The 27,121-nt window shown below is 37.1% G+C and overlaps 1 protein-coding gene across 1 annotated transcript in view; it reads left to right on the plus strand.

Annotated features, from left to right (window-relative positions):
* LOC145984427 (uncharacterized) overlaps nt 1-27,121 on the plus strand; it is a 392,057-nt gene that overhangs the window by 356,103 nt on the left and 8,833 nt on the right. Inside the window, exons 4-5 of the mRNA XM_083118090.1 lie at nt 12,161-12,263; nt 15,651-15,796. Coding sequence (XP_082974216.1) covers nt 12,161-12,263; nt 15,651-15,796 — 249 coding nt within the window. The remainder of the gene's footprint in view (nt 1-12,160; nt 12,264-15,650; nt 15,797-27,121) is intronic.

The following is a 27,121-nucleotide window of genomic DNA, read 5'->3' on the forward strand; positions in this document are numbered from 1 at the left end:
AATTGAAAACAAAACTGGTTTCTAATATAAATGTAATGTGATGCATACAGAACGTAATAATGTTTCCTTTGCATACGATATATAACATATAATTAGATATATTGGTTGGTTGAATTGGTGTTTTAAGTCCACTTTGTGCACAGTAAGGCTAATCGGGACTGGTCCTACAGTAGTTTAAAGTGGGATCCGAACCACTATGTGCTTCCAGCGGGTATCGAACACGGCACCCCAATTAGATATAGTATTGTTCGTATGAAGAGTAATAACGGATGCCACCTTGAAAATATACACATTTTATCAGTCGAAAGAAATATTTTGTTTTTGATTAGTATCGACAGATGCATACTACAGAAAGTTACAATACGGTAAGAAAGATGGCGCTCCGTGCAATTTAATGAATACCCTTGAAGTCCCACAATAAATGATTTGTTGTTTGAAGTTTGTTTTTCAGTCCGCTTTATGCAAAAAAAAAGGCTAATTGGGACTGGGCCTACAGTTTAAAGTGGAATCCGAATCACTATGTGCCTCCACTGGGTATCGAATCACCCCTTGATTACAAAGCGCAGACGTATCCACTACGCCATCGGGGAGACCCTTACAAGAAATGAGTCAAGACACACAGTGTTAATGTGAATGTACTTTGCACACAAAGATTAACTGATGTAAAAATTATATAAAACATAAAGAAATTAAACTGAGTCGCTAGTTAGTCATAAAAGCTACATTTTAACTCACAGAATTGTAAAATGGTAACGAGAAAATCCATGACTACAAAAATTTGGAAAAAAATGCTCATAAAACAACACGGACAATAAATGAAACAATATGAAAATTGTAATAGATGATCGGCGAGAATATACAGGGTGTTTCAGAGCGACCCAGACACTACATTTTTCTCGAGAACGGGATATCGTATTAAGTTGAAACAAAAAAAATCACCACTAAGTTGGGTCCAAAGAATCCGTAGAAAGTATTTGAAACAGCCCGAAAGCCACCCTTTGTGGATTCAGTGGGGGCACATGCCCCGTTCGTGCCATTTTCAAATGGGAAGGGTATGTTTGGAATGAAGATTCCGAAAGGCGGGGAAAAAATACGATTGTCATATGAAACATTTGTCTGTACCACCTACCGTTTTCCGTGTGGAAAATGGTTTTGAAAAAAAAGGAAGGTGAGCCAAATCGAATATACCGAGCTTAACAATGAATATAAGTGCAGCACCATAACAGTTTCGGAAAGTGTATCTCGATTAGAAGTGACAGTAATGTAATGCACAAAAAGTGGAAGGATGATGTGAGCAAAAACATTAATCAAACTGATGTTTTATATTGTTTAAAACACAATTCGGCATTTAAAAAATAATATTCTAAACTCAAGAACGGTCCATTTTATTCCATTTTAAGAATTCCAAGTAGCATAATTTTATTTGTAAGTTTATAAAATATGTTATGCATTTTAACGAGTGAATAACTTGAAAATTAATATCTTTAACAACTGATGATGTTCAATAACTGATGCATTTATAGGTTTACTTCAACCTACAGCTATTATCTCTACTCTATCATCTTCCACCAGAACCCTATATTACTTTTTACACCACTAAAATAGCTTAAACAGAGCAAAAAAAGTATATGGAATGTTGACAGCAGCATTTATGCAACTATCTCCTTCTAGTGTTGTTGAATCGTAATGACAAGTCTTCGTCCAAACTGGATCCCTTGAAGCTCGCTCCCTTTGTTGCGGTTTGTGCTAGATTGCACAGAGAGGCAGCCAGAATCTCATTAATCCATAAAGCGCTAACTTAATTAGATGACGAGGCATTTGGGTTCAACTTTTTTTTTTGCCTGCTGATTAGTCTGGTGGAGAAAACAATTGTGGAGAGGCACGTTAGTGGACTCTTGTTACAGTGATGGTTTGTAGTCGGAAAAATGCTGCACATTGCTGAGAAAGTTTCTCTATTTACTTCATACAACTTCAAGCAACATCATGATTTTCTACTTTTCACATTCATTAAAGTGTAGTGAGAGGATTTGATTGATTGATTGATTTAATTTATTTTACTTCACTTTTCTGGCTCTTTTTCTTAATCTCGAACATGAGGATGAGTGACGATATGATGAAATTGCTCAAGGCACACTCACAAAGGATACCATACCCAGGCCGGGATTCGAAGCCAGGACTGTAGAGTGCGTTAGGACGCCACGGTTCGAATTCAGGCATGGACATGGGTGTTCTTTGTAAGTGTAGTTTCAATTTTATCATCACTAATCCTCATCTTCGAGATTAGCCAAAAACTAGCAGAAATGCAAAGTAGAATGAACCAAATCAATCAATCCCGGGACCCTTGGCGTCGTAGCACACTTTGATAACCATTCCGCCGCGAGGAGATACTGTAGTGAGACAAACATACCTTTCCATTAACATGAGTTTCCAATGGAAATTCGAAGGGATATTTTAATAAAGTTTAACTCTTATTTAAGGATTTCTTATTTGAATTTGTATTTTTCTCGCCTTGCAGCTAGTCGCGACGATTAGGATGAGTGACGATTAGATGAAATTGTTGAAGGGGACTTCACAGACGAGATCGAATTTCGGCCACTTTGGAGCAGAGTTCTGATGCAATTATAATTTGGGATCCTGCATACGAACTTTTGTATACAGTCAAAATGAAATGTAATAGCAGGCAAATGGCCAGCCACCATGTAATTTATTTTTCCTTATTCAACTTGAGGGTCGAGAAATGAAAGAATAGAGCCGACGAAGCAGAGGACGGCGTCTTCTCCAATATCGGTTCAATTCCATCCTTGTAAAAATAGGACGTAACAGAAAAATAACTGAACTCGCAATGCAACTACTATTACATTCCCCGCTCACTGCTCATCGGAGATAATCCTATTCAAGAAGAATAGAGAGTCTAATGAAACATGTGTCATTATAAGGTAAACTAGCACATTGACGACGGGGGTCCCTGGACATGGGTGTTTCCTTCATCAATTTCATCTCATCATCATTCATCACCATCTTCGCGATTAGCCAAAAGTGACAGAAAAGCGAAATAAAATAAACCAAATCAATCAATGAATCAAAGTGTAAGGTAAACGAATTCAGTAGTGCTGTCAGCATCCGTGGCGGTTACTGTAGCAACGTACGAAGCGTAAAGTCATATTTCATTTCATGAGTTCACAGTTCATCATCATGACCCTCGAGATTCATCTGAAGAGATACAAGAGCAAAATGTAATAACATGGAGGCACATAGTGGTTCGCATACCACTTTAATCTGTAGGTCCAGTCCCAAAACAGGAGAGTAGAGTAGAATATGTGCCCTTTCCTTCCTTTTTCATACCTTTCGCTGTCCATCACTTACCTTTTGGCACAATGCCTCTCATCTCATCACTTCTCTCTTCTCATTTCCTTTCCTTTCTATGTATACGCATTTTCTCATTCCTCTCCTCTCCTCTACTTCTCTTTCTTTACTGTGCTTTCCTTTACCGTGCTCTCCCCTTCTCTCCAATTCTCTGTTCTACTTTCCTTTACTTTCTTATATTGTACTTTCATTACTCCCCTCTACTCTCCTCTCCTCTTCTATGTTATACTTTCCTTTCCTCTTCTCTGTTACCCTTTCCTTTCTTTAGTATCCACTTTTTTCCTTCCTTATCATTTCGTTACTCTCTTCTTTGTATTATTTTTCTAAATTCTACATTATTGTTCTGAAATGGGAACGTTTAAACTATATATGTATAATATATGCATATATTGATGAAGGACCAGGCTACAAGAAAGATCAGAGCTTCTAACATCGAGAGTCGCTCACCCTCCGGGACATTACCCCCGAACAGTCACCCCAAACCAGGAAGAGAAATAGCAACGAATTCCGCTATTTCAGCTAAATAACGCCGCAACGCTGCATTACCTTACGTCAGTCGCTTCCTGCTCTTGTTTTAACTTTTGTTTTCCTTTCTTTGCATTAATTTCCCTCCTCTCGTCTCATCTTCTCTCTTTTCCTTTAGTCTTCTAAACTAAAATCTCTGTGCAGATGCATGTATCCCTTATCGAGACGAAGTTGTAACATAAATTGTAAACGATAAGAAAGTTGTCACTAATCATCCGAACTTTTATTTTATCATTCATTAGACAAGGTACCTACTTCTCAGCAGAAGCACAAAATATTAATTTTCTACCTTCAAGTTACATGTTGTTTCACTGAGTTTGAGAGTAAGCCGTACTGTGACGGAGTGGTATTACGCAATACAAAAGAAGCGGAACGTAATTGTTGCAATTAACCCAAGTGGTAGGTTTAATTGATTGATTGATTTGCTGTTTTAAGTCCACTTTATGAACAGCAAGGCTAATCGGGACTGGACCTACATTTTTAAAGTGGTATCCGAACCAGTATGTGCCTCCACCGGGTATCGAACCCAGGACCCCTCGATTACAAGACAACGACGCTACCACTGCGTCATCGGGAGGCCTAAAGTGGTAGGAAAGTGACATAAAATAACTTACATACAAGTCTGTAGAACCACCCAAGTTGCGTTCTGCAACACCAGATCCTAGTTGTCATTTGAGATTGACTTCAGGAAACTAGTCCCGTCTATTTCTCTGCTCTACTTGTTGGATTTGGCAATCAGTTTTACCTCAAGGGAAATTAATTCTGCGCAATAGTAGGAAGTTATCAAGTACAAGACCTTGAATTCTGATTAATGCTCTCGTCGCAGACTTCAAAGCAAAAGGTTCGTAAATACAAATTAAATTAATTGCACATAACGTAAATTGTATTTTCATAAAGTTGAAAATCTTTGTAAAAGCGTGAAAACAAGTGTTTTTTGTATATATGTGGCACACTAATTTAATCGTGTATTTCATGTAACCTAAATAGTCGAAAGGGTCTTGCCGGCCCCCGTGGCGGAGTGGTTATCACATCACGCTACTACGCCAGGGGGCCCTGGTTCGAATGGATGTTTGTGAGTGTACGTACATTCACCAATTTCATTATATCATCACTCATCCCCATCTTCGCAAATTAGTCAAAAGTGGCAGAAAAAGCGAAATAAAATTAAGAAAAACAATCAATCAATCGAAATGGTCTTGTTTCAACTTGTCAAGTTCCTTATTGCGCGAACAGATGTGCTAAGATAATCAGCTAGGCTACTTTATAGGTTTTTTTCTATTTTTTTAAGTCTACTTCCAATCACAGGTAGGCTAATCGGAACTGAACCTGCAGTTTATCACGACTATGAGGATGAATGATGATCGGATGAAACTGATGAATGAATACAACACACAAAAACCCATACCCATGCTGTGATTCGAATCCAGAACCTTCGATGACGAAATCGTGAGGTATAGTATAATACGATAACTTATTACGAAAATACATAAGAAGTTAAGGAACAATTGACCACTAATGCAAAACATGCGTTCAAATTACAGAAAACACCGGCATTAACGAATTTTCTTTAAAAAAATAATAAAGTGTTGTAAATAAGAAAACGAAGGCAGTTGACTCCAAGAAAATGATTTTTATGACATTTGGTTTCAGAGTTTCCAAACAGTTTTGGCTTCCATGGGTTACAGGAAATTGTGAACTTTGAATAATAAATAAATAATGTATAGTTAATACGTCTGTTGTAGAAGAGATAGGGCAATACACTTTATGGTTCAAAATGCCAAAGAGTTTGTTAGTTTAATTAGCGTGTGTGCATCTTTTTGACAGTCCAACTAATCATGACATAAGTAACAGTATTTGTATTCTGAAAGATACTTTAGCCAACTTCTGTGGCGGAGTGGTTATCACAGCGCGCTAAGGTGCCATTAGTCCTGGATTTGAATCCCGGATGGGTAATCTTTGTGAGTGTCCCTTTCATCATATAATTACTCATCCTCATCTTCACGATTAACCACAAGTGGCAGAAAAGCGAAGTAAAATAAACCTAATTAATCAATCAATCAGTTGAATGATACTTTGTGCTTCTTCGGAATGTATGTGATTCCAGATTTTAATTAAATAACGCACAATTAATTAGTATAAGTCATTCTATTTTGCTCGGAATATACATGCCCGCCGTAACATACATGCATTCTTCAATGCAATTTACTCACAGATGATTAATATTTAATCAGAACTGACGACGTCACAATCGGATTACAACGTTTTGTGTCGATATGCAGCGCATGCAGGAATTTAGGTCACAAGGCCGTTGTCATAGCACACACACTTAATTACTAGGTAGGAAATAATTATTTTGTTCTTCCGAGAAGCAATCAAGGATGCTTTGTGACGGATTTCATACAAGAGCAATTGCTTATGGCCTTCGATTGTTCTGGGTTCGTGTTAACGAACAAATACCGTGCGTCCATTTCGATCTTCAGCCGAGAGATCGGGAGAAGCGTGGCGGGCGGCGCTGACGCAGATGCCGACATTTGCGGCCTGTAATGCCCGCTTATTTTTATAGACATATGCAGACATTTATATAAATATTGCAAAACGAGCACTAACCTGTGTTAAAACACGCAAAAGTTCTTCTGTAATTCATCCAAGTTCTGCTCTTATATACACAAATAAATACGCTATAGAAACGATGTTAAGAGCCACAGATAATAAAGCATTTTAATCATAGTTTTGACCAGTAACGTCCTGCTTTAGTTTATATCCTTGAAAGAGTTTTGTGGCCATGGGAATCGTTTGGAGGTTTCGAATGTGCAACACTGTATCAAGATTACGCTGCAGACGAAACCCTTAAAAGTGAACGGTTTTCGTGAGCTTCCTTGCAATCCGAAATATCCGAGCTCGAGTTTTTTTGTTCCTTCGCGACTAGATGAAGACAGAGTTGTGAATATACTGGTGAGCAATGTGGCTAAACCAAGAGCGTGTTAATTTTGTACTGTGCGCAAGAGTGTTATTCTTGGTTACTTGCAGTTACTTGTTTGTGTTATTGTAGTGTGTATGTGTGTTGTGTCAGTGAGACGATTGGAATGCCAGCCGCAAGGTTCACGTTAGAACAAAGATTTTTTATATATGACACGTACATGAAAACAGACTCGTGTCGAGACGTGTGTAGGCAATTTGTACAGAAATTCCCAGGCGTTTCAACTCCACACAGAGATACGGTTAGACATCTTGTCCTTAAATTACGAGAAACTGGATCGTTAAATTTTAAAACACCTAAGCAAAAACGACGGATTCTAACCGAAGCAAAACTCGATGATATTGGTGCAGCGTTAGAACGTTCTCCAAACAAACCTCTACGCCGTGTTTCACAAGAGGTGGGCGTGTCAAAATCATCGGCACATACAGCCACTAAGCTACTAAAATTAAAACCGTACTCTTATAACACAGGTTAGTGCTCGTTTTGCAATATTTATATAAATGTCTGCATATGTCCATAAAAATAAGCGGGCATTACAGGCCGCAAATGTCGGCATCTCCGTCAGCGCCGCCTGCCACGCTTCTCCCGATCTCTCGGCTGAAGATCGAAATGGACGCACGGTACATGTCAACCCTAGAAACATAAAATATGGTAAATCCTACCTTTCAAACTCAACTGCAAGTTGTCTAATGATAAAGAAATTACATTTTTAAAGAAGTGTAATGATACTGCTGTGGATATAAATTGAGCAGTTTTGGAATATTTTTTAAAGTGATTCGTTTGTGTAAATTTTTAGAAATTGAACTGTTTAACTGGGAAGAAAAAAGATTGATATGTTTCTTTTTACTACACTCTTCTCCCATTTTTGGCTAATCGCGACGATTAGGAAGAATGGTGATATGATTAATGAAGGGGCAATAACAAACACGCAGGGTACACAACACAAGTCCCACAGAGAATTATGTTGTTTACTTGCTGTAAATCCAGACGTAATACAGTAATGCAGTCCAGGGTGTACTACGTGGAAGAGAGGTTTGACATTTGGGTGCTTTCTGAAAGGGTCACCCCTTATACCTCAACTGGAAAAAATACACTAGGGAACACGCATTTTGTATTTACGTCTTTCGTCTGAAGATCTTACTTATTTTATTTATTTGTAGAGAAATGATCACGCTCGTTTAGATTAATCTACAAGAATATTCAACATCACAGTCTTTAAACTTAAGATTGATTGATTGATTGATTTAGTTTATTTTGCTTCGCGTTTTGTGCCTCTTGGCTAATTTGCGAAGATGGGGATGAGTGATGAAATGATGAAATTGATGAATGGACATTCACAAACAACCAAGCCCGACCGGGATTCGAACCCGGGACCCTTGGCGTCGCAGCGCGATGTGCTAACCACTCGGCCACAGGGTCGGGCTCTTTAAACTTAAGACAATCAGGCACCACCTTTATTTCATTCAGGACTTTATGAAAGGGGCTTAGATTGAACAGATATGATATATTCAGCTCAGCTCTTGCAACTAAGCTTTAACATTTTTGAATTGACTAAATTAATTGTACCGACTTCTATTAAGGATTATAGTCCTATTAATATGATGTGTGTTGATTATAAAATCCTAACATCATACACGTCTTCATTGGTTGGTAATTCACAATACGGAATGCGAAGTATATTTAAAATCAATAATGTTTTAATGATGATAAGAGATGCAATTGCAACACTAGAAAATCATAATACTGAATCTGTAATATTTGATTTCGCTTCGGCGTATGACCATGATTTTGTCACAAATATCTAAATTTGGGTTTAAGTAAGTATTTTGAAGAAAAAAATATTAGTTAGATACAACTACTAACTAACTAACTAACTCTCTAGCCTTCTTAAACCCGAAGGTTCATGGCTGTAGCAACACAGGCCTTCCATCTGTCCCTATCCTGAGCAAGATCTATATACTCTTTTCCATCCCTACCGATTTCCTTTAGGTTCATCTCAACGTTATCCCTCCATCTTCGTCTTGGCCTTCCTATAGGTCTCTTACCATCAGGTTTCCCAACAAGAATCCTGTAAACTCCTCTTTCCTCTCCCTTTCGTGCCACATGGCCTGCCCACCTAAGTCTCTTGATTTAATCATTCTATTAATATCTGGACACGAATACAAATTATTTAGTTCTAAATTATGTAACCTTCTCCTCTCACCTGTCTCCTCATCTCTTTAAGGTCCAAATATTTTCCTAAGGATCTTATTTTCAAATACTCTCAATTTATGTTCCTCTTTCAATGTAAGGGACCAAGTTTTGCATCAATATAATAATACAGGCAAAATTACTGTTTTGTATATTTTAACTTTTAGTTTCTTAGATATAAAACGAGAAGACAAAAGTTTATGAAGAGAAAAGTATCATGCATTTCCTGAATTTAGCCTGGTTTTTATTTCCTCTTTAATATAATTTTCATTTGTTAGTATTACTCCTAAGTACTTGAATTTGGAAACTGGTTCAAACGAGTTGTTATCAATAATTAGATTTTGATTATTACCTAACACTTAGTTTCGGCCTGTAAGCATATATTTAGTTTTCTCTTTGCTAACTTCCAAACCTATCTCTTTAGCTGCTTTGAAAAATATTTTAGCAATATTTTTAATTGTATTTATATCATCCCCTAATAAGTCTACATCATCTGCATATGCTAACAACTGAGTCACACCATTTAATTCTGGTCCTTCGTTAGTTTCTTTTAGCTTCCTAACAACATATTCCAAGGCAAAATTAAAGAGCAATGGAGATAATGCATCTCCTTGTTTTAACCCATCATGAATTGTAAATTTGTCAGACACATTAATACCCTCACGAATTTTACTTTCTGTTTCACTGGTGCATACTTTTATCATATTAACAAGCTTCTTAGGTATTCCAAACTCGACTAATATATTATATAATTTATCTCTTTTGACTGAATCATATGCTTTTTTGAAATCAATGAATAGCTGATGGTCACTTTGATTATATTCCCACTTTTTCTCAACAACTACTAACAAACAACCTTATATACAAATGGTTGGCTGGTTGGTTGATTTAGTGTTTTAAGTCCACTTTATGCACATTAGGCCTAATCGGGACTGGACCTACAGTTTAAAGTGGGATCCGAACCACTGTGTGCCTCCACCGGGTTTATACAAATGACTATTTAACTACTTCAATACAGGTTAGAAAAAGAGCCTTATCTTTTTCACTTTATCATTGACACCATTTCTATCTATGGTTTAAACAAAGCTGTCAACTATGAGATATTGTGATAATAATTTAAAAGTCTGTGGTATATGGACAATGTTACAACCTTCATTAATTCATGAACAGATTATGATAAAGTAATGGACATACTTTATCAATATGAAAATCTCTCAGGAGCAAAACTGAATTCAATAAATCATTTTTGTTATCACTGGAGAAAAACAGAATTGTACGGAAAGGAGATTCGATATAAAGTTAAAATCATATAAATGCAATTTATATGCAATCACAATACACAATACAGCAAACTATAAATGGTAATTATGATGGAATAATACAAACATTGCAAGTCTTAATTAAAATGTGTGTATTACGTAATCTGACATCACGAGTGTACTTTTCGAACAGATTCGCCTTTTCACGGGTTTGGTTCGTAGCTCAAGACTTTCTTTCACCGGCAACTTTTGCCGATCGCTTGGCAAGGTCAAGTTTTCCAAGTTGTGTATCTAACAGCTGTTCAGAACAGTTCCAGAAGTCTTGGCTTAACATAGTCGAATGGAAAGCACGTGCCTTGTGTTGCACTTGTAGCCTCGAAACTCGTTTGCAACATTAAGCTTGTTGCTCAGCACGAATATTTCGATCGATTGTGGATGGTAGTTCCTTGACCTTCCAATGGACGTAAGAACAATCACTCAGTGCTACTCTTATCTTTTACAACCAATTGTCGAATGTGTTTACTTACTGGAAGCAGGTAGTGACTAGTGAGATCCATAGTATTAAGGTGAATGACTTGTATCAGTACTACTTTGACCTTCATAAACAAAAGCTTAAAGAACAGCAACAAACCCGGACCGAGTTTGGAATAAAAAGGGTGTTCCAAAAGAAACGCAGAATTCAATTTAAGAAAAAAAACATTATTTATTATTTGACAAGTTATTACATTATTTGAAAGGGTAAACATTGCCATTAAATGTGGAATAGGATATCTGACAAATGTCTGCTTTCAATTCAGGAATCGTTCTCATTTTCGCAGCATAAACTTTGTACTTAATGAATCCCAAGAGGAAAAAAAATTCGCACGATGTGTGTGAGGTCGCACAGCTGTTTCATTTGGGGCGCTTCTCCTACCTAAAATGTCAGGTAATTTGCCCACAGACTCCATACTTGTAATAAATTTTAACGATCGTCACTCGCTCCTCCGTCGTGTAGCTCTCCATATTGACTAACCGCAACGTTTTTACTACAACATCTGACCTCTCAGAATGCTGACAACCCTGCGGGAAAAAATAATCCTGCGTTATTTTGGGTCACCCTTTAGTATGAAATAACCTCTAACAAGCAAAGTGCAAACATTGTCATATTTTTTATGACAAATAAATTACACTTTAATAATACAGATTTATGCAATATACTATATATAGAGAACAGTCCAGGATATCGGTGCCAAGCATATTCGACAAGATGACATGACATGACATATCCTAGACTGTTCTCTGCCCCGCTCTTCTCTTCGGTGTACCAGGGTTGCCTACAAGCAAGGACCCCAGTTTCCACGGGGCCTCTTTTAAAAGACTCACCCAGTATATATATATAAAAAATATATATACTATATAACTAACATGTCAAGCACTATGTGGGTAACAACAGTAGCGGAGATTGGGTGAAAAAACTGGGGGGCGGAAAGGTCAGCTTACTTTCTCTTGGTAGACAAGGTTAGCATTAAAAGGCCATAGTGCGGGGGCAAAAAAGTGGCAAAAGTGTGTGTGTGTGTGGGAAGGGGGGGGGGCAACCCTAATCGCCACCACTGGGTAATAGTTAACAATAATGCTAAGTCATATAGTATGTCGGATTATACCATATTGTCAGAATTCCGGATTTTGAGTATTATCTAGAAACTAAACGGAGATTGGTTCAATGATTGTAGTACACTATTATAATTTATTATAATAGTATAGTGTAACATTTTTATGTTTGTAGAGCAATTAAGTTATAAAATATATTTGAATTTATCTGTATTTATTTATGTTTATCATAATGTGTAAATTTACCTTTTGTTTCCAGTATACCCATTTGCTAAACCCGGCTTGTGTCAACTTCAAGGTCTTATGGTAGAGTTTTTCTCCTTGTTGGTGCTCTGGTATCTTGGTGTTCTTATTCTTGAAAGGTACGTATCACACTTCTTAAGATAAATTACGTTACTATACTGAATGACAGTCTATCTTGGCAGTGAGGTAGGCATTGGCCGATCCACTGCGGCATGAAAATGAATGAAGCAATCCGCACACAAGAGAATCCACATTTCTGACCGCAACTTCGTTGTTAGGTCTTCAGTGAAAGCACAATAAACTCTGTCCAATAATAGATGGCACATGATTGCGTTTGTGTGTTTAACATGGTTAGTTTCATTACAAATACAAACGTAGGTACGTATACAAAGGCCTATTTGGCTTGAACTTTTAAGGATTTCTTCAAGCAAGGAGCCGAAGGAACAGCATATTTGAGCATCGTTTTACTCGCGGTAGAATACTACATGATTGATCTCGACTTGTATGTATTCGCCAGTATTATTTGAATATTCACTTCTTTTTTCAGTGGACTGATTGGTTTAGAAGAAGACATCAGTGTCTAGTTTTAGTTAACATCAACGTGCTGACTTCATGTAATGCTATGACTGTGCAAATTAAGATTTTTGCTTTGGAGGGATTTGTGATTTCATTTCGGGAGGTATTTTTTTGGGGACGTATGCAAAATTATTATATGACACCAGTCAGTTATTATCTAGTGGTTCTACTATCAAGTACCTTAGAACATTGGTTCTAATGTAGGTCATTAAATTTTATAAGAATATTTCGACGTAATTTAGAAACACTTAGTACATATATTTACATTCTAATAAAACCATCCAAGACTCACACACAAAAACAGCTATTCAACTAGTAACACCGAAAACATGTTCAAATTCCTATTGCCAACTTACCTACGAGTCTTGTGAAATTTGATACATGTAAAATATCAGAACTATGCCATTTAAACTTTAGTGGAAAACAGCCTATGTTGGCTCGGTGAGTTCTTCAGTTGCAAAATGGTGTTCTTTTTTAATTCACAAGGCTACATACGCTTCAACAAGGAAATCTTGTATAACTGGACCATTAATGGACACGAATGATTTTTCATTCGTGTTTGTAACATACTTAAAAAATGGTATAATATGTGCTTTCCATTTTCTTTGAGGGGGGATAAAAACATCCCTGGCAGGGATATAAGTAATTGTCTTTTGCCAGGGATAAAATTCTTTGTAGAGGGGAAATTCCCGGCACCCCGCTCTGTTAATTCGCACACTGAATGCTATGCAATTAGATAAAACATGGAACCATATACTTTGGCGCAGGATGTTGTTGTGTGTCTTTCAAACATACGTTGATATCTCACTATAGATTTTCGGGTTAACATTTTATTTAACGGGGAATTTCTCTGTAGTTACAAACTATGTCCGTTGTATACCAAAAAGTCTTCCAACTAACATTACATACATAAAAATACTTTTAAAGTATCATTAAACGCTTTAATGATACAATACGGACGGTGAACAATTCCAAACTTGTTCATTGGCAATTCCGCTCCTATGTCACTGCCAAGGTAAGTTGTCAACCGGTAGAGTACTTCTCATTGTTGTTGTACTTATTATAAGAACAATAATTTACTTGAATTTCTTTACTTTTGTGTAATTCTTAAGTTTACACTAAGTATGAAGAATGTTTATATCTCAAGTTGGGTTTCCTCTTTAGTTCTTAACTCTTCCTGGTATCATCACTCCCTATGTCGAAGGAAAGAGCCTATCCAGATGATTTACAGCCACCTCCAAATTCCCAGGCATGCAGAAAAGATAACTCTGAAATAAACTTTCCACTTTGATCTGTTTCTGCAAGGATATAAACAGATCAAAATAGAATATTTGAGCATATAGATGCATGAATTATTACAGAGACAAAAGTAGACAGTAGTTTACCTGCAAAAAAAGTACTAGCACTGGAATTTCTTAAAATCTCAGAACTTTCTAATATGCTGAATCATGTTTTCACTTATTTTTGCCGGAAAAAGAAATAAATATTCAACAAAATGCAAAATTAAAAAATTGAAGTGAAACGTGTCTTCCATTATCGTGTTTCAGCTTACTTTTTCCTTTAAGATTTTTGTTTGCCAGATATAGTTCACGGTGTTTGCTTTCCAGCCATGAAAGAACCTGCTCGAATTAGCTGACATCTGATGATCCAGTGGTCTGAATTTTATAGCCTGTTTTACCCTAGATCATCTACGATTAACCTTTGTAAATAAAGTCTACTTCGAAATAGAATTTTAAAAGTATGTGCCGGAAATTCTATGAACGTGATATTTATCGTGTTAGTGCTATGCATAATTAAGATGGCCGTGGATATTGATGTTCAATGCATTGGCTTTCATTGTCAAAGAAGCCTACGATATAGGTGGCTAAACGAGAAAGCGGATAATATGTGGAAATAATAATCTAGCCTATACAAAATTGAAAAATAAAATTGGATCCAGTGGTAAGCAAAACATTGAAAATTTTATTTATAATTGTTTTTGTACTGTACATTTGTAACTATCTGTATGGGTAGTTACAAATAGTATTATATAATTCGTACTGGTACGTAATGATAATTACGTAGAACGTGAAATGCTTATTGTGTTCCAGTCATGATCAGAAATTGAAGTTGAAGATCAGATTTAAAGGATTAAGAAAGTAAAGAGAGCTTGAGTTGCTACTCGTTCACATTGCATTTCTAATTTGAAAAAAATAAATGACTATTGCTTAGTTATATATCCATTGGTTCAAATAACGTTATTGAAATTCCGGTCTATGTTCGATTAAGTAAAGCTTCAATCACACACACCTAAACTCGGTTCCTGTCTCTATATTAACAGCTCCTAATCGCCTTGGAGTTAGTGAGATTATTGTAACTTGTGTGTTTTATCGACATTTATTGTGATATTATTTTGGTTTAGGGGTGGGTCGGATAATTGGCAAAATGTATGTAGGGCTAGTAGTTTGTAGATTTATTTTACATAGTTAAATTTTTTATCATTTCAATAGCTTGATATTTGGCTCATAGGCATATGAGAATTATAACACACTTTAGATATGCATGTTAGTAGTAAATAACAATGGCTGCAGAGTTCAAACTTAGTCTATGTATTTAAAACTTTTGTAGAAGTTAGCAGTTACTTATATCCAACAATATTTTCTGTTTAAAGATGTATTTCTTTTAAACAAATAGGGATACATTCTTCATCTTTATATAAGAATAATGTATTGTTTATATAAAACATCTAATTTAGAATAGCCAATAACTCAAGTTTCTTTGTTTTGTACTTATCTCATTTCTATTATTGCCTATTATTCGTGATATAAAACATGGAAGTAAATATTGACTGTACCTTCCCATAATTACAATAGTTTTATTCGGAAGTAACGAGTTTTTAAGGTTGTAGAGATGCTTGTTATGGTCTAATAACAAAAGATTTCTTATTTTAGGTTCATGAATAGAATGATACCTGAAGAGCACGCGTTAACATTCACATGGCTTAATACAAAAGTGATTCTGAGCGGGCTCTTTTTTCTTCTTCTAACAAATGTCACGGGACCTGCATATGGATGGGCCGAGTACAGGTACTTCTCAGGTAAGTCAGCATATAACCTGTAGGAACATATTGAATTGTACATGCAAAATAGGAAGCTTTAGCCGGAGAGAACGACACTATTAGCATGCAATAATAATTGAACTTTATCCATTGTCTGGTGATGGATTATTACTTTTAATTATTCTATCACTGTGTCGAGAGATCGCCTCTTCTCTTTTAAAGAGAACAAATTTGTTTTAGTCGGTGGTAAGGATCGAAAACACGACGAATCTTAAATTTGCTCCAAACACAATGCGCAAACCAACTACCCCACAGCACCCGCCGATATACTAATCCATATTTTGCTACTTTTAAGATGCAATGCCTATTTCTTGAGCAGAGAGAGTCATATTTGCTTGAATTCTACATTGGGATGACTTATAGGCTTTGGAATTGATTCCTGAAAGGTAACAAAACATACCGTAGTGTATAATTCAAGGGGGCATCGTGGAGTAGTTGGATAGTGTACCGGATTTGGAGCCCATTACAGGCTCGTCGTAGGTTCGATCCCCACCATCGATAGGAAGAAATGTGTTCACCTGAGAATCAGAGAAGAGATTCTCTCTCTCTCTCTCTCTCTCTCTCTCTCTCTCTCTCTCTCTCTCTCTCTCTCTCTCTCTCAACGTAGCTTTAGAACGCTTAATAGTGAAAGCACTAGACAATGGGTAAAGCCCAATTAACATTGCATGCCAGTAAACAACCATTGTGACAGACATTCAGAGAAATATAAAACACTTTGAAATGCTAGAGTAGAGCCAATAAACCAAATAGAATGTATCTAAAACGTCACGCAACTGAGAATTTGAAAGTGCGTAACTTTTGTACAAAAAGCGATAGAGACATGAATCTTACACTAAGTATTAACTTTGTCTATGTGGATATTTTTAAAACATTAATTAAGAAAATCATGCTGTACATGAGCGTTCAGTATGCAGAAAATGTTACTAGAGTGTAAAAAAGTTTTTGTACAAAGTAAAAAGAAACATGAATAAAAGTGAGCTGTGGAGTCGCTTGCAATGATTTTCGATTTATATCAGTGGTCTCTGTGGGTACTTATTGACTTGAGAAGAAAACGATAAATTTTAGGTACTTTATGCATTGCAGATGATTTATGGGGTTAATTATGGTATAATCATAAAAAACATTTTTTTAAAATATTATGAGGTGCACTGGCAACGTTGGTCCTCTAGGAGGGCAGCACCAAGCGTTATTCAATCAATGCCCAGATGAAAGAAAAAAGTTGAAATTTATCATAGAGAAAGACTAAGGGTAGGGTAAGTTAGTCTTCTATTATTTGTTATTTTTTAAAAAAATAAAAACATAGTTGTCATCATCCCATAAATCGTCTGCAATGGATAAAATGCCTAGAAATTCAGCATCCTGAACATTCATGTAGAGCAAGATTTGCTTGTTTTATTATTATTATTATTATTTATTATTTGAAGTAGGGTTACACTTAAGCTTACAGTATTTTTACACGGATTATCTTACTATAGAAACAGCATGAATCATTCACATGAACGAAGTTAATACCCAGCGTAAGATTTATGTCTCTATAGCTTTTTGTACAAAAGTTACGTTCGTTCTAAGCCTTGGTTGCGTGATTTTTGGACACCCTTTATATAACCAACCAGCCTTCTTTCCCACACCTCGTAATCTATCATCCCTAAAGAGAAATTTGAGACATTCCTCTGATCAGATTACCTTGTCACCTCTTAGTTTCTGGTTACTGATCGTGTTTCGAAAATACTGTCTCTCTTGTTGTTTTCCTTCATGCTTCTAGTTCCGTCGTAACGATTACTGGATTTCTCTGCCATCGCTGATATCCGGTTGCCATGGCAATATGTCGGCACGATAGTATCGTGTAACCTTACTCCACGCGAGCAACTTCCGCATACTTAGGTTTTGCGGTCCAATGTGTACATCTGGTTTTTGCTGCAACTCTTACGTTACTTTCTCTTTCTAATCACTTGGCATAAACAGTGTATTCAGACAGCGCTTTAATATTTGAATAAGCATGTGGACCACGAAAAACTCAGAAATAGCCCAGCTGGAGCATTAAATAAGAACGCTAGAGGCAACGGAGAAGAGAAGAAAAGATTCAACAGATAGTCGTCGACCATCGCATCCAATACGTGGTAGTAAAGGAGAACTGTTCGTCCAATATATAACAAAATTTCACGGGCAATAATACTGGGTCATTATTCAAATTTCATATTAAGGAAAGCAATTACTTTAAGTTAGATACAAATACTTCCAAAAATAAATAAGATTAATGGTAATACTGAAATATTTTATATTATTCTACAAATAGATTCTAATTATGAGCCACTACAACAATTTACTTAATAAATAATGTATTAGACCACTATTATTCTGTACATTTAAATACGATACCTGAGCAATGACGAACCGACGCTAGGGACTCAACCCAAATACACAAAAAGAAAAAGAAATGAAATGTCCCGGAGTAATAAATGCTGTTGTAGAAGTGAAGACTTGGATTGACGAAATAAAAATGCACACACCGTACAAAAAACACAAACCAAGGTTTAATAACAGGTAATAAAACTGCAACCCTCGTACCACAACACGCCGTCCAGGACCATAAACGCCCTCTGACAATCATCAACAAACTACTCGACATTATTAGTTTCTTTTCTTTCTCATCTTGATTATATCATGATTTTAAGTACATCATATTAACGAACCTCATTAATAAAAAATGATATTTTTCATAGATTGGTTTTAAACCCGTGGACACGTCAGCACATAGGCTATTTGTGCCCGTCACGCAGTACAGTGGTAAGCCCCTTAACAAAAACAAAATGGAAGACAGTACCCTAACATTTAAAATATATGTTTGTTAAAAATCCTCCTAAATCATTTGCAAAAACAAATACTGTCGTAGACTACTAACAAGAACTGAAGCTATACCATAACATCCTCCTGCCCGGTTAACGAATAAAGACCTGACAAAACTTCGTACCTGGCCCGTTTAGGGCCGTCTCTACCATGGAGTGTTACAGTTACTGGTGGGTGAGCAACACCCCTTGGTTTGATTCCCGCGTTCCTGTCTATGATTATGAAATCTCCATACCATAGTAAATCTCTAAGGCTGTAAGGGGACACTCAGCATAAAACACAGGACAACTCGATCCCACAGAGAATTGTCCTTGACGGAAGTCGAGGCACCAGAGCTCAGTTGGCCTACGAGAAGCAGTTTTCGGGTACGGGGAAGTAACGTTGACTTTTGGGTGTTCTCAGAAGGTCACTCACTCCTTACACTCCATAATTTTTATGGGGTTATTGTAGGAATATGTACGTTTTGAAAACGCTATTTGGTCAAGTATTGTTGAACGCAAATTAATTTTTACGTATAGATTCTCTAACATTTGATCACGATAAATATACATTTCTGAGTTTTCATTTTAGTAACTTAGAATACAAGTGCAACTGACTGATATATATTAATTTAATAAGACAGTTAACCTTATTGTTTAACATATTGGGGGGGGGGGGTTCTGGACCCGACAAGTTGTGTGTATATCCATTATCATATTCTTTACACTTCTTTAAAAAAAAACCGGAAATCCACTTCGAAGTATATAATTAATCATGCAATTCCTTTTCGGTGCCATAATGAACTAAGCTACTATCTTACAATGCCGAAACTTTATTTGACAACTGCGGACTGAATAGTGCGGGCACGCAAGCACTGACTGTTTACAGTAAACAGCTTACTATGCAATGGAAGAGATTTGCAACTGAAATTTAGTGCTACTAGCAGACAGCGGCGCTGTCGTGAAGTCAAATATCTTTCCAGCATCTTCTTGTAACTCGATAACTCTTGTATTATCGAGAGGGTGCGGTTCAATGTAGAGTTAGATTGTTTAGTAAAATGAGCATTTAATAATACGCATTCAAATATAAATAAAGTTCAGGAAAGTATAGTCTTAATCATTTCTTCTTTCCCACCCAATTCCAGGACATTTGTAAATCCCAAAGAAACTATTCGGGACACCAGGACAGATGGTACCATTCCGGGATTGTCCCGGAAAATCCTGGATGTATAACAGACCTAGGAATGATCAGGCTATCAAAATCCAATCTATCAACCAAACCATCCAACATTTTGACACACTGTTCCAATGAATGAGGAATAGCCATTTCACATTTTTGGAATAAGTTGTTGCAATTTGGCAATATGTTGACTGTGTTCAGAAAAACGTGAGTTCAGTTCTACTACAAAATGGTTCAAAAATGGACAACGAAGGTTTCCTTGTAAAATTCTTTTGTACTCTCAGCTGGTGCATTGTTCCCTCAGATTTGACGGCTGGGTGTTCTAGGTCTCTTCATTTCTTTATCATGGTCTCTAATTAGTTTCAATTCTTTGGAATAAATTTCATTAAAGCTCTCAGAACTCTCCCTTCGTTTTTTAATAGGCTATTAGAATACTGAACAGTTCACCTTTTGAGGTGCCCAACATAATTTTGCACTGCATGAAAATAATTTGGTTAGAACAAGTGGAGATATTTCAAATTCCCCACAGGTTACACAGTGAAGAAACTGAAGAGCTTGTTGAAATATTTCTCTTCTACTAGTAAATTGTAAAGTCTGTAAAGCTTTTACAATTAGTGAAAAAAATTCCACAAGTTACGCTACTTAGAATTGATACTTTTCTGTCCATCTTGTGTCAAACAACTTGAGAGTGTTGCGGTGTTTCCCAGGTTTTCTTGCACTGCGTTTTTAAAACCAAATATCTTTAAGAAGACTCGAGGAAAAATATATAACTGATTTGGCAGTCCCAATGCAGTTTCTTATCGCAGAAATTCCGAAACTATCAGGAAATTGCAGATATTTGGTCTGCAGTCCCATCTGGTGTGTGGGATTACGTAATTCCCTTACCATCCGTATCCTGTCCTATACGTCTCTAATTTAGGAGATTAAAATAAGTCCGAAGAAATTTTTATGAACAAGCGGATAGAACAGCCAATCTTGTAATTTCACTGAACCAAAGGGGGGGGGGGGGTTAGAACCGTTGAACCTCCCCTGAAATACGCCCATGATTATTGAATATAATCATCTACCTTTACACGAATAAAAACTAAGTTCAACCAGTTCTTCGAATTATATTTTACCCCATTTCAAGACTAAATTCAACTGCGTCATCATATATTTTTAAATCGCGGTGCTGTAGCACATGGCCTAGATCGGATGATATGACGTGTGAATAAACGACTGTCTGAGAAGTAAAATTGCAAGGTTTTGTCTCAGCGGGATTCAGAGGTGTAAGTCGTTTTGCCAGGTGCAATGGAATATACACTCGAAAGTAACATTTCAGCAAAATTATGATTTACGTTTTCCTCTGCGTTTGTATGGTCAGTGTTTTGGTAGAGGTTGCCAAAATTCTGGACTGCTAGTGTTGCTAACCAATATTATACACCACTAGAATGCCTCATTTTTCACTTGCTCATAAAATGGCTATTTCTAAATTCGCTAAGTGCTTCTCCTATTGGTCGCAAATCACAAAATATCATGGAACCAATCGCAAAACTTCGAAATATGATCCTACGATAATTTCATATCCATTTTCCTCCCAGAAATTGACATTCTTGGAAAGAAAAACAAAAAAAAAGACACTCGGATTGATTGAATTGATTGATTTTTCTTTCGCGTTTCAGCCACTTTTGGATAATTGCGGAAAAACACTCGGATTTGAACCATTAATTAATTTCTAAAATTCCCTCTGTGGAAAAAAAACTGGTAACTAAAATTACTTAAATATATCAATGGGCAGGATTGCATAATGCAGAAAACGCAGTGTGAATGTTTTCATGTTATAAACAATGAAAATTAAGGTTGCGCGATCTTTGAAACACTGTAGTTCGCATTCCACTCTTCATTATGGTTTCTCTTCGAATACATGCCGGCCACCTTGGCGGAGTGGTTATCACATTGCGCTACGACGACAAGGGTCCCGGGTTCGAATCCTGGACTGGGTGTTTGTGAGTGTCCATTTATCAATTTCATGATATCATCATCTTCGCAAATTAGCCAAAAATGACACAAAAAGCAAAGTAAATCAATCAATCAGTCTTCGAATACATAATTAAATTTAGTTTCCTATACAGGTTTCCGGTTTTAACATATTTTCTTAGTTAAAATTTCATTCGTAATTTTCAGGAGTGTTTTGTTTTTACTTGCTCACTTTCGTATGTAATTCTCGCTCTGTATATTGCGCAAAATTTATATTCGTGTCCATGGTTACGCTGTCGATCGTACCCTCTCTAATAAAAGCTTCAAGTGTCATGTTTATCTTTGAGGGCTCGTTATTTTCCGAGACATCGTTATTCTCTTTCCCCCAGAGTGACGTCATTCACATCTATGTGCTCCCTATGTTTACATCCCCTAAAGCTCTCTCTTTCTGTGCGTGGTTACTCGTAGGCGACTATTTTGCATAACATTTCCATCTGCCTTTGCATTTTAGCGGCAGGAACAGAAGTTGTTTACTAGAAGCTTCCATGCCTTAGATTACATCCACTGTGAGCTGGCCTCAGATTAAGGCTCCAGTCCGTAGGCCCAGAAAAAATGGTTACACTAACGAATTTTTGGAGTGTAGGGGTGACCTTTGCAGAAGGCACCCAAAAATCAACCTCACTTGCACATAGTACACCCCGGTAACTGCAATGCTGCATGCCAACGAGGCTCTGGCGTCTGGACCTACAGTCAGTGTAATGCTCTGTAGGACTGTGCCTTGTAATGCGTTTTGTTCTTGTATGCGGTGAGTGTCCCTTTTAATCTTGGTAAGGAGATTTTGGTCCTCAGAGACATTTATTGATTTTAGTTATAGTAAGGGGTTGGACGCCGTATACTGTGACGCACACAAAATTTTTGCTTCAATCAATCAAATTAATGTTTTAGGTAATCGTAAATTTTCATTACATTAATTATACTTTAAGGTTTTTTTTTTGCGATATTCGAAACAGATAGTATTTAAATGTCACGTTATGACCTTGTAAATACGCTTGAAGCGGCGTTACACCATTAAAACACTAGGCGTAACGTTCCCAAGTCCAGGAGTGTGTTGATCTCGTGTTGGGTGAAAGAATGAAGTCTCTCATAGCTCATGAACACAACATGTATTATAATAACGGATATTATACACAAAGACACAGGTTGTACGACAACGAAGTACCACCACTTGTGGTCGCGCCGTGCTCGCTCACACACACACACGAAGACACTCATGATTTCAGTCAGTCCTATTGCGTCATGCATATGACACGTACTTCACGTGGCAGACCTCACTGCCATCTAGCGAGCAACTCGAACATCATTTTTTAATTATAATTATATTACACTACTGAACTTCCTCCCCCACCTTGAAATATACATTTCAACATATTTTTAACCTTTAAAACAATTGAATAATAATGATTATTAGATTGATATTACAATATATACTGACATAAACAATTTAATCAAACAAAACTCCTGATATTGAATATTTGACATTAACACACACATATTTCTCAAGTTTACTTCTCTACTTCAAATGGTAGCAATGATAATTTCACGATTGGTCTCTTACACAGTCCATTAACAGTCTTTACTGTGGCTGCTCGCACTCTTCCATCTCGTCCGGCATGAACCTCTGCCACTCTCCCCAGTTTCCATTCTTGTGGTGGGATGTTGTCTTCTCGTATAATGACCATGTCGCCCTCTCCGAAGTCTCGATGTTTCGAGAACCATTTGGGACGCTCCTGAAGTCTGGACAGATATTCCATTGACCACCTTTGCCAAAAATGTTGCGTAATTTTCTGCATTAGCTGCCATCTTGACAGTCGATTAAGAGGAGTCTTATTGAAGTCCCTTTCTGGTGCCACCACTAAAGAATCTCCAATGAGGAAATGACCTGGAGTTAAGGCTTGCAAGTCATTTGGATTCTCTGACATCGGGGATATTGGTCGTGAGTTGAGGCACGCCTCAATCTGTGTGAGAACAGTGTACATTTGTTTGAATGCGAGGATTGTGTTTTCCAACTACTCTCTTCAAATGGTGCTTTACAGACTTCACACCTGCTTCCCAAAGTCCACTCATATGAGGAGCTCCTGGTGGATTAAAATGCCACTCGATCCCACTGGAAGCAATGAAATGCGATGTGGTTTCATCACGTTCTGCTCGTTTTGTCGCTTCACGTAGCTTCTTCAGTTCCCTACTTGCTCCGACAAAGTTGGTACCACAGTCGCTATACATATCACTAGGTTTACCGCGACGTGAGATGAATCTTTTCAGGGCCGCTAGGAAAGCCGCTGTAGATGCATTGGACACCAGCTCTAAGTGGATAGCCTTAGTACTGAAACAAACAAATAAAGCTATATATCCCTTGTATTTTCGAGCACTTCTTCCAATCATACACTTTAACTGAATCGGGCCAGCATAGTTTACACCACAGTGTAGAAACGGTCGACTAACAGTCACTCTTGGCGGTGACAAATTACTCATTATCTGTTGTGATAGCACGGAAGCATATCTATGGCAGGTAACACACTTTCGCAGAACTTGACGAACCTTGTCTCGACCATTTAATATCCAAAATGTTTGTCGCAGTGTTGCCATACAAGCTGCGGACCTGCATGTAAGTTCATGATATGCTTGTGTGTGCTTAACATCTCTGTTAATTTGTGTGATTTTGGTAGCACAATTGGATGTTTGACATTATGCGGAAGGTTACTATGCTCTAATCTTCCTCCTACTCTAATAACACCCACTTCACCAACAAACGTATTCAAGTATTGTAATTTGCTCTTTGAAGGTAAGGCTGCTCCTTTCTTGAGGTCTCGAACTTCACACGAATATTCTTCTTGTTCGGCTAGTTTTACTAATGTAAGCAATGCCAACTACAGCTCTGATGCGCTCAACGGACCACGAAGCTTGTCGTCTTTATGTTTGGCATTAAATGCAAAGCGCCTACACCATGCTGTAACCCGCTGCAATTTACTCAGCGACGAGTAATTCTCAAATAATGTATTTTCTGTTCTCATAACTATAGTAGCAAGGAAAAATTTTACTCATATATCGAAAACCTAACCAAATGTTTTAGGAAATTAAAAAAAAAGCACACAAGATGAGTTATAAGAAATATAGTTGTCTTACAAAGGAATTTTGGCCATGCAGAAGAGATTCTTGGTTGCTCTGTCTTTTGCTTCCTGTCGGATAACATACTAAAATCTAAAAACTAATAACATGTTACCATAACAGCATCATGCCAGCAAACACACCGGCAGGGCGAAGTCACTGAGTTTAACCCTTCTCCATGCATGTGATACACAGGCCATGCATTGCGCTGCACTTCCTATTGTATGTTTTGCATTAGAAGAGTTTCATATGTTTTGTGTAGAAGTCTTCAGACGCCATAGGTTGATCTTTGCCTTGATTGACCGCACAGCCTGTGAGTAGGGTACTAAAAATTTGGTCATTTTCAGAAATAATATACATCAATGGCAATCATGAATCTGTGTCGCATGGCTGCATACCTACAAGATAGACAATGTCATTTTTAGATTGCTCGTAGCGTCAATACAAGACTTGAACGAGCAAAACGCTGTGAATGTTTGTCGTTGTTGTGAGGCGACACCCTGTATGTTTGTGTGTCTGTAACCCAAATCGAGCCCCATCCTATCCTAAGCTAGGCAATATATTAGAAATTTTCTATTAAAAAAAAACACTGGGGACCAAAAAAAGGATTTTATTTTGTGCCAAATTTTTTTTAAAAAAAGTAAAGTGCTCCCCTGTGCATAGCACCACGCCATGAAGGCGTATAGGGAGTGTGGGGGTAACGCCTCACACTTTCTTGATCCGGTCATGAGTGGGGGTGATGTGATCAGCATCACGACCCTGACCGCCTTTACCCCCCAGGGTTTCCCCCAGGTACCCATGTTATTCGACGCTGGGTGAGCGCCCGGGCCACTTCCATCATTAGAAAAGTTCCCGGATTTGTACCGGCCGCGGATCCAACCCGGGACCTTGAGCATGGTAGTCAGACGCGTTACCGACCTCTTTTTTTTTTAAACAAACTTTTATTTTATCAGCATATATACAAAATAGATCTGCTTTCTTACATAAATTCTGTTAAAAGTATTGTATAGAATTTTTAACATAGTAAGTAATATAGTAAGAGTCTATCTGATACAAGATTTTTGGCGTAAACATGCAGTTGTACCTGTAATACAAATATACGTTTCTTCATATATAAGATACCTGTTTACACTTTCACACCACAAGTATACAATTATTGTTGTCGTCTAAACAACACTGAGGTAGTTCCAAAAATACTCATACATTTTTGGATATTGTAGCATTTTCCGTCTGGTTCTTTTTAAATAGTGTGTGAACAAAATGCTATTGCTCTCATACTTTTTACAAAATACATAATATATTGTATTAGCTATTAACCAAATTATTGCATTGTTTTTCTTTTCTGGAAAATATTTGAAATCTGGTCTTGTACACATCGACGGTTGAAAGTACTGGGGTGCTGTTCGACATATTTGTCCTAGATATGTCGTTAGGCATTTCCAAATTCCCTGTACTCCATTACATGTTACTATTCTATGTTCAGTGGTGTCTATCTCTCCACATATGTGGCATTTATTAGTTGTTAGTCTATTGATATTATGTAAGCGTTCATTAGTTGGTATAATATCATGTATTACATTGTACCAAACACTATACACTGATGTATCCAGAAATTTCTTATTTAAATTTTTCCAAATATTTTGCCATCTGTTATTGGGAAAATGTTTTTCAATGCGGTGAGTCGGTATCTGCAACTGTTTGTGAAACAGTGTATATAAGTATTGAGAGAGTTTTACATCTTCACCTTTTGGCGGAAGTACCACGTAACTGAATTCTTGCATCAAACTTCGGAGATATAACGGTCCTTTTTCCAATCTGCGTAGATCTGGCAGATTTTGGGGTGGAAATTCCTCCGTCCATAACTGTATCCATAATGATATAATGGAGTCTTCGATGCCATAGAGCGTATAGGATCTTGCCAGGAATAGGGATTTGCATTTGATCTCAATATTTGTGAGCTCCAATCCTTCTTTTAGTTTCATTTGCCATAGATTTGATAGTGGTATTCGAAAAAAATGTCCATACCACATAAACCAACCAATTGCTGAATTCATTATTCTGAGGTATTTTTGATTGATTGGGATCACTTGGGCCGTATAGTTTAATTTACTAAACATATATGTTTGCAAAAACCACACCCGTTGTATCATGTTGAACTGCCTGCTGCGCATTTGATAACATTGT

Source organism: Lepisma saccharinum, chromosome 2, assembly GCF_977018435.1.
Source record: "Lepisma saccharinum chromosome 2, izLepSacc3.1, whole genome shotgun sequence".
NCBI lineage: Eukaryota > Metazoa > Arthropoda > Insecta > Zygentoma > Lepismatidae > Lepisma > Lepisma saccharinum.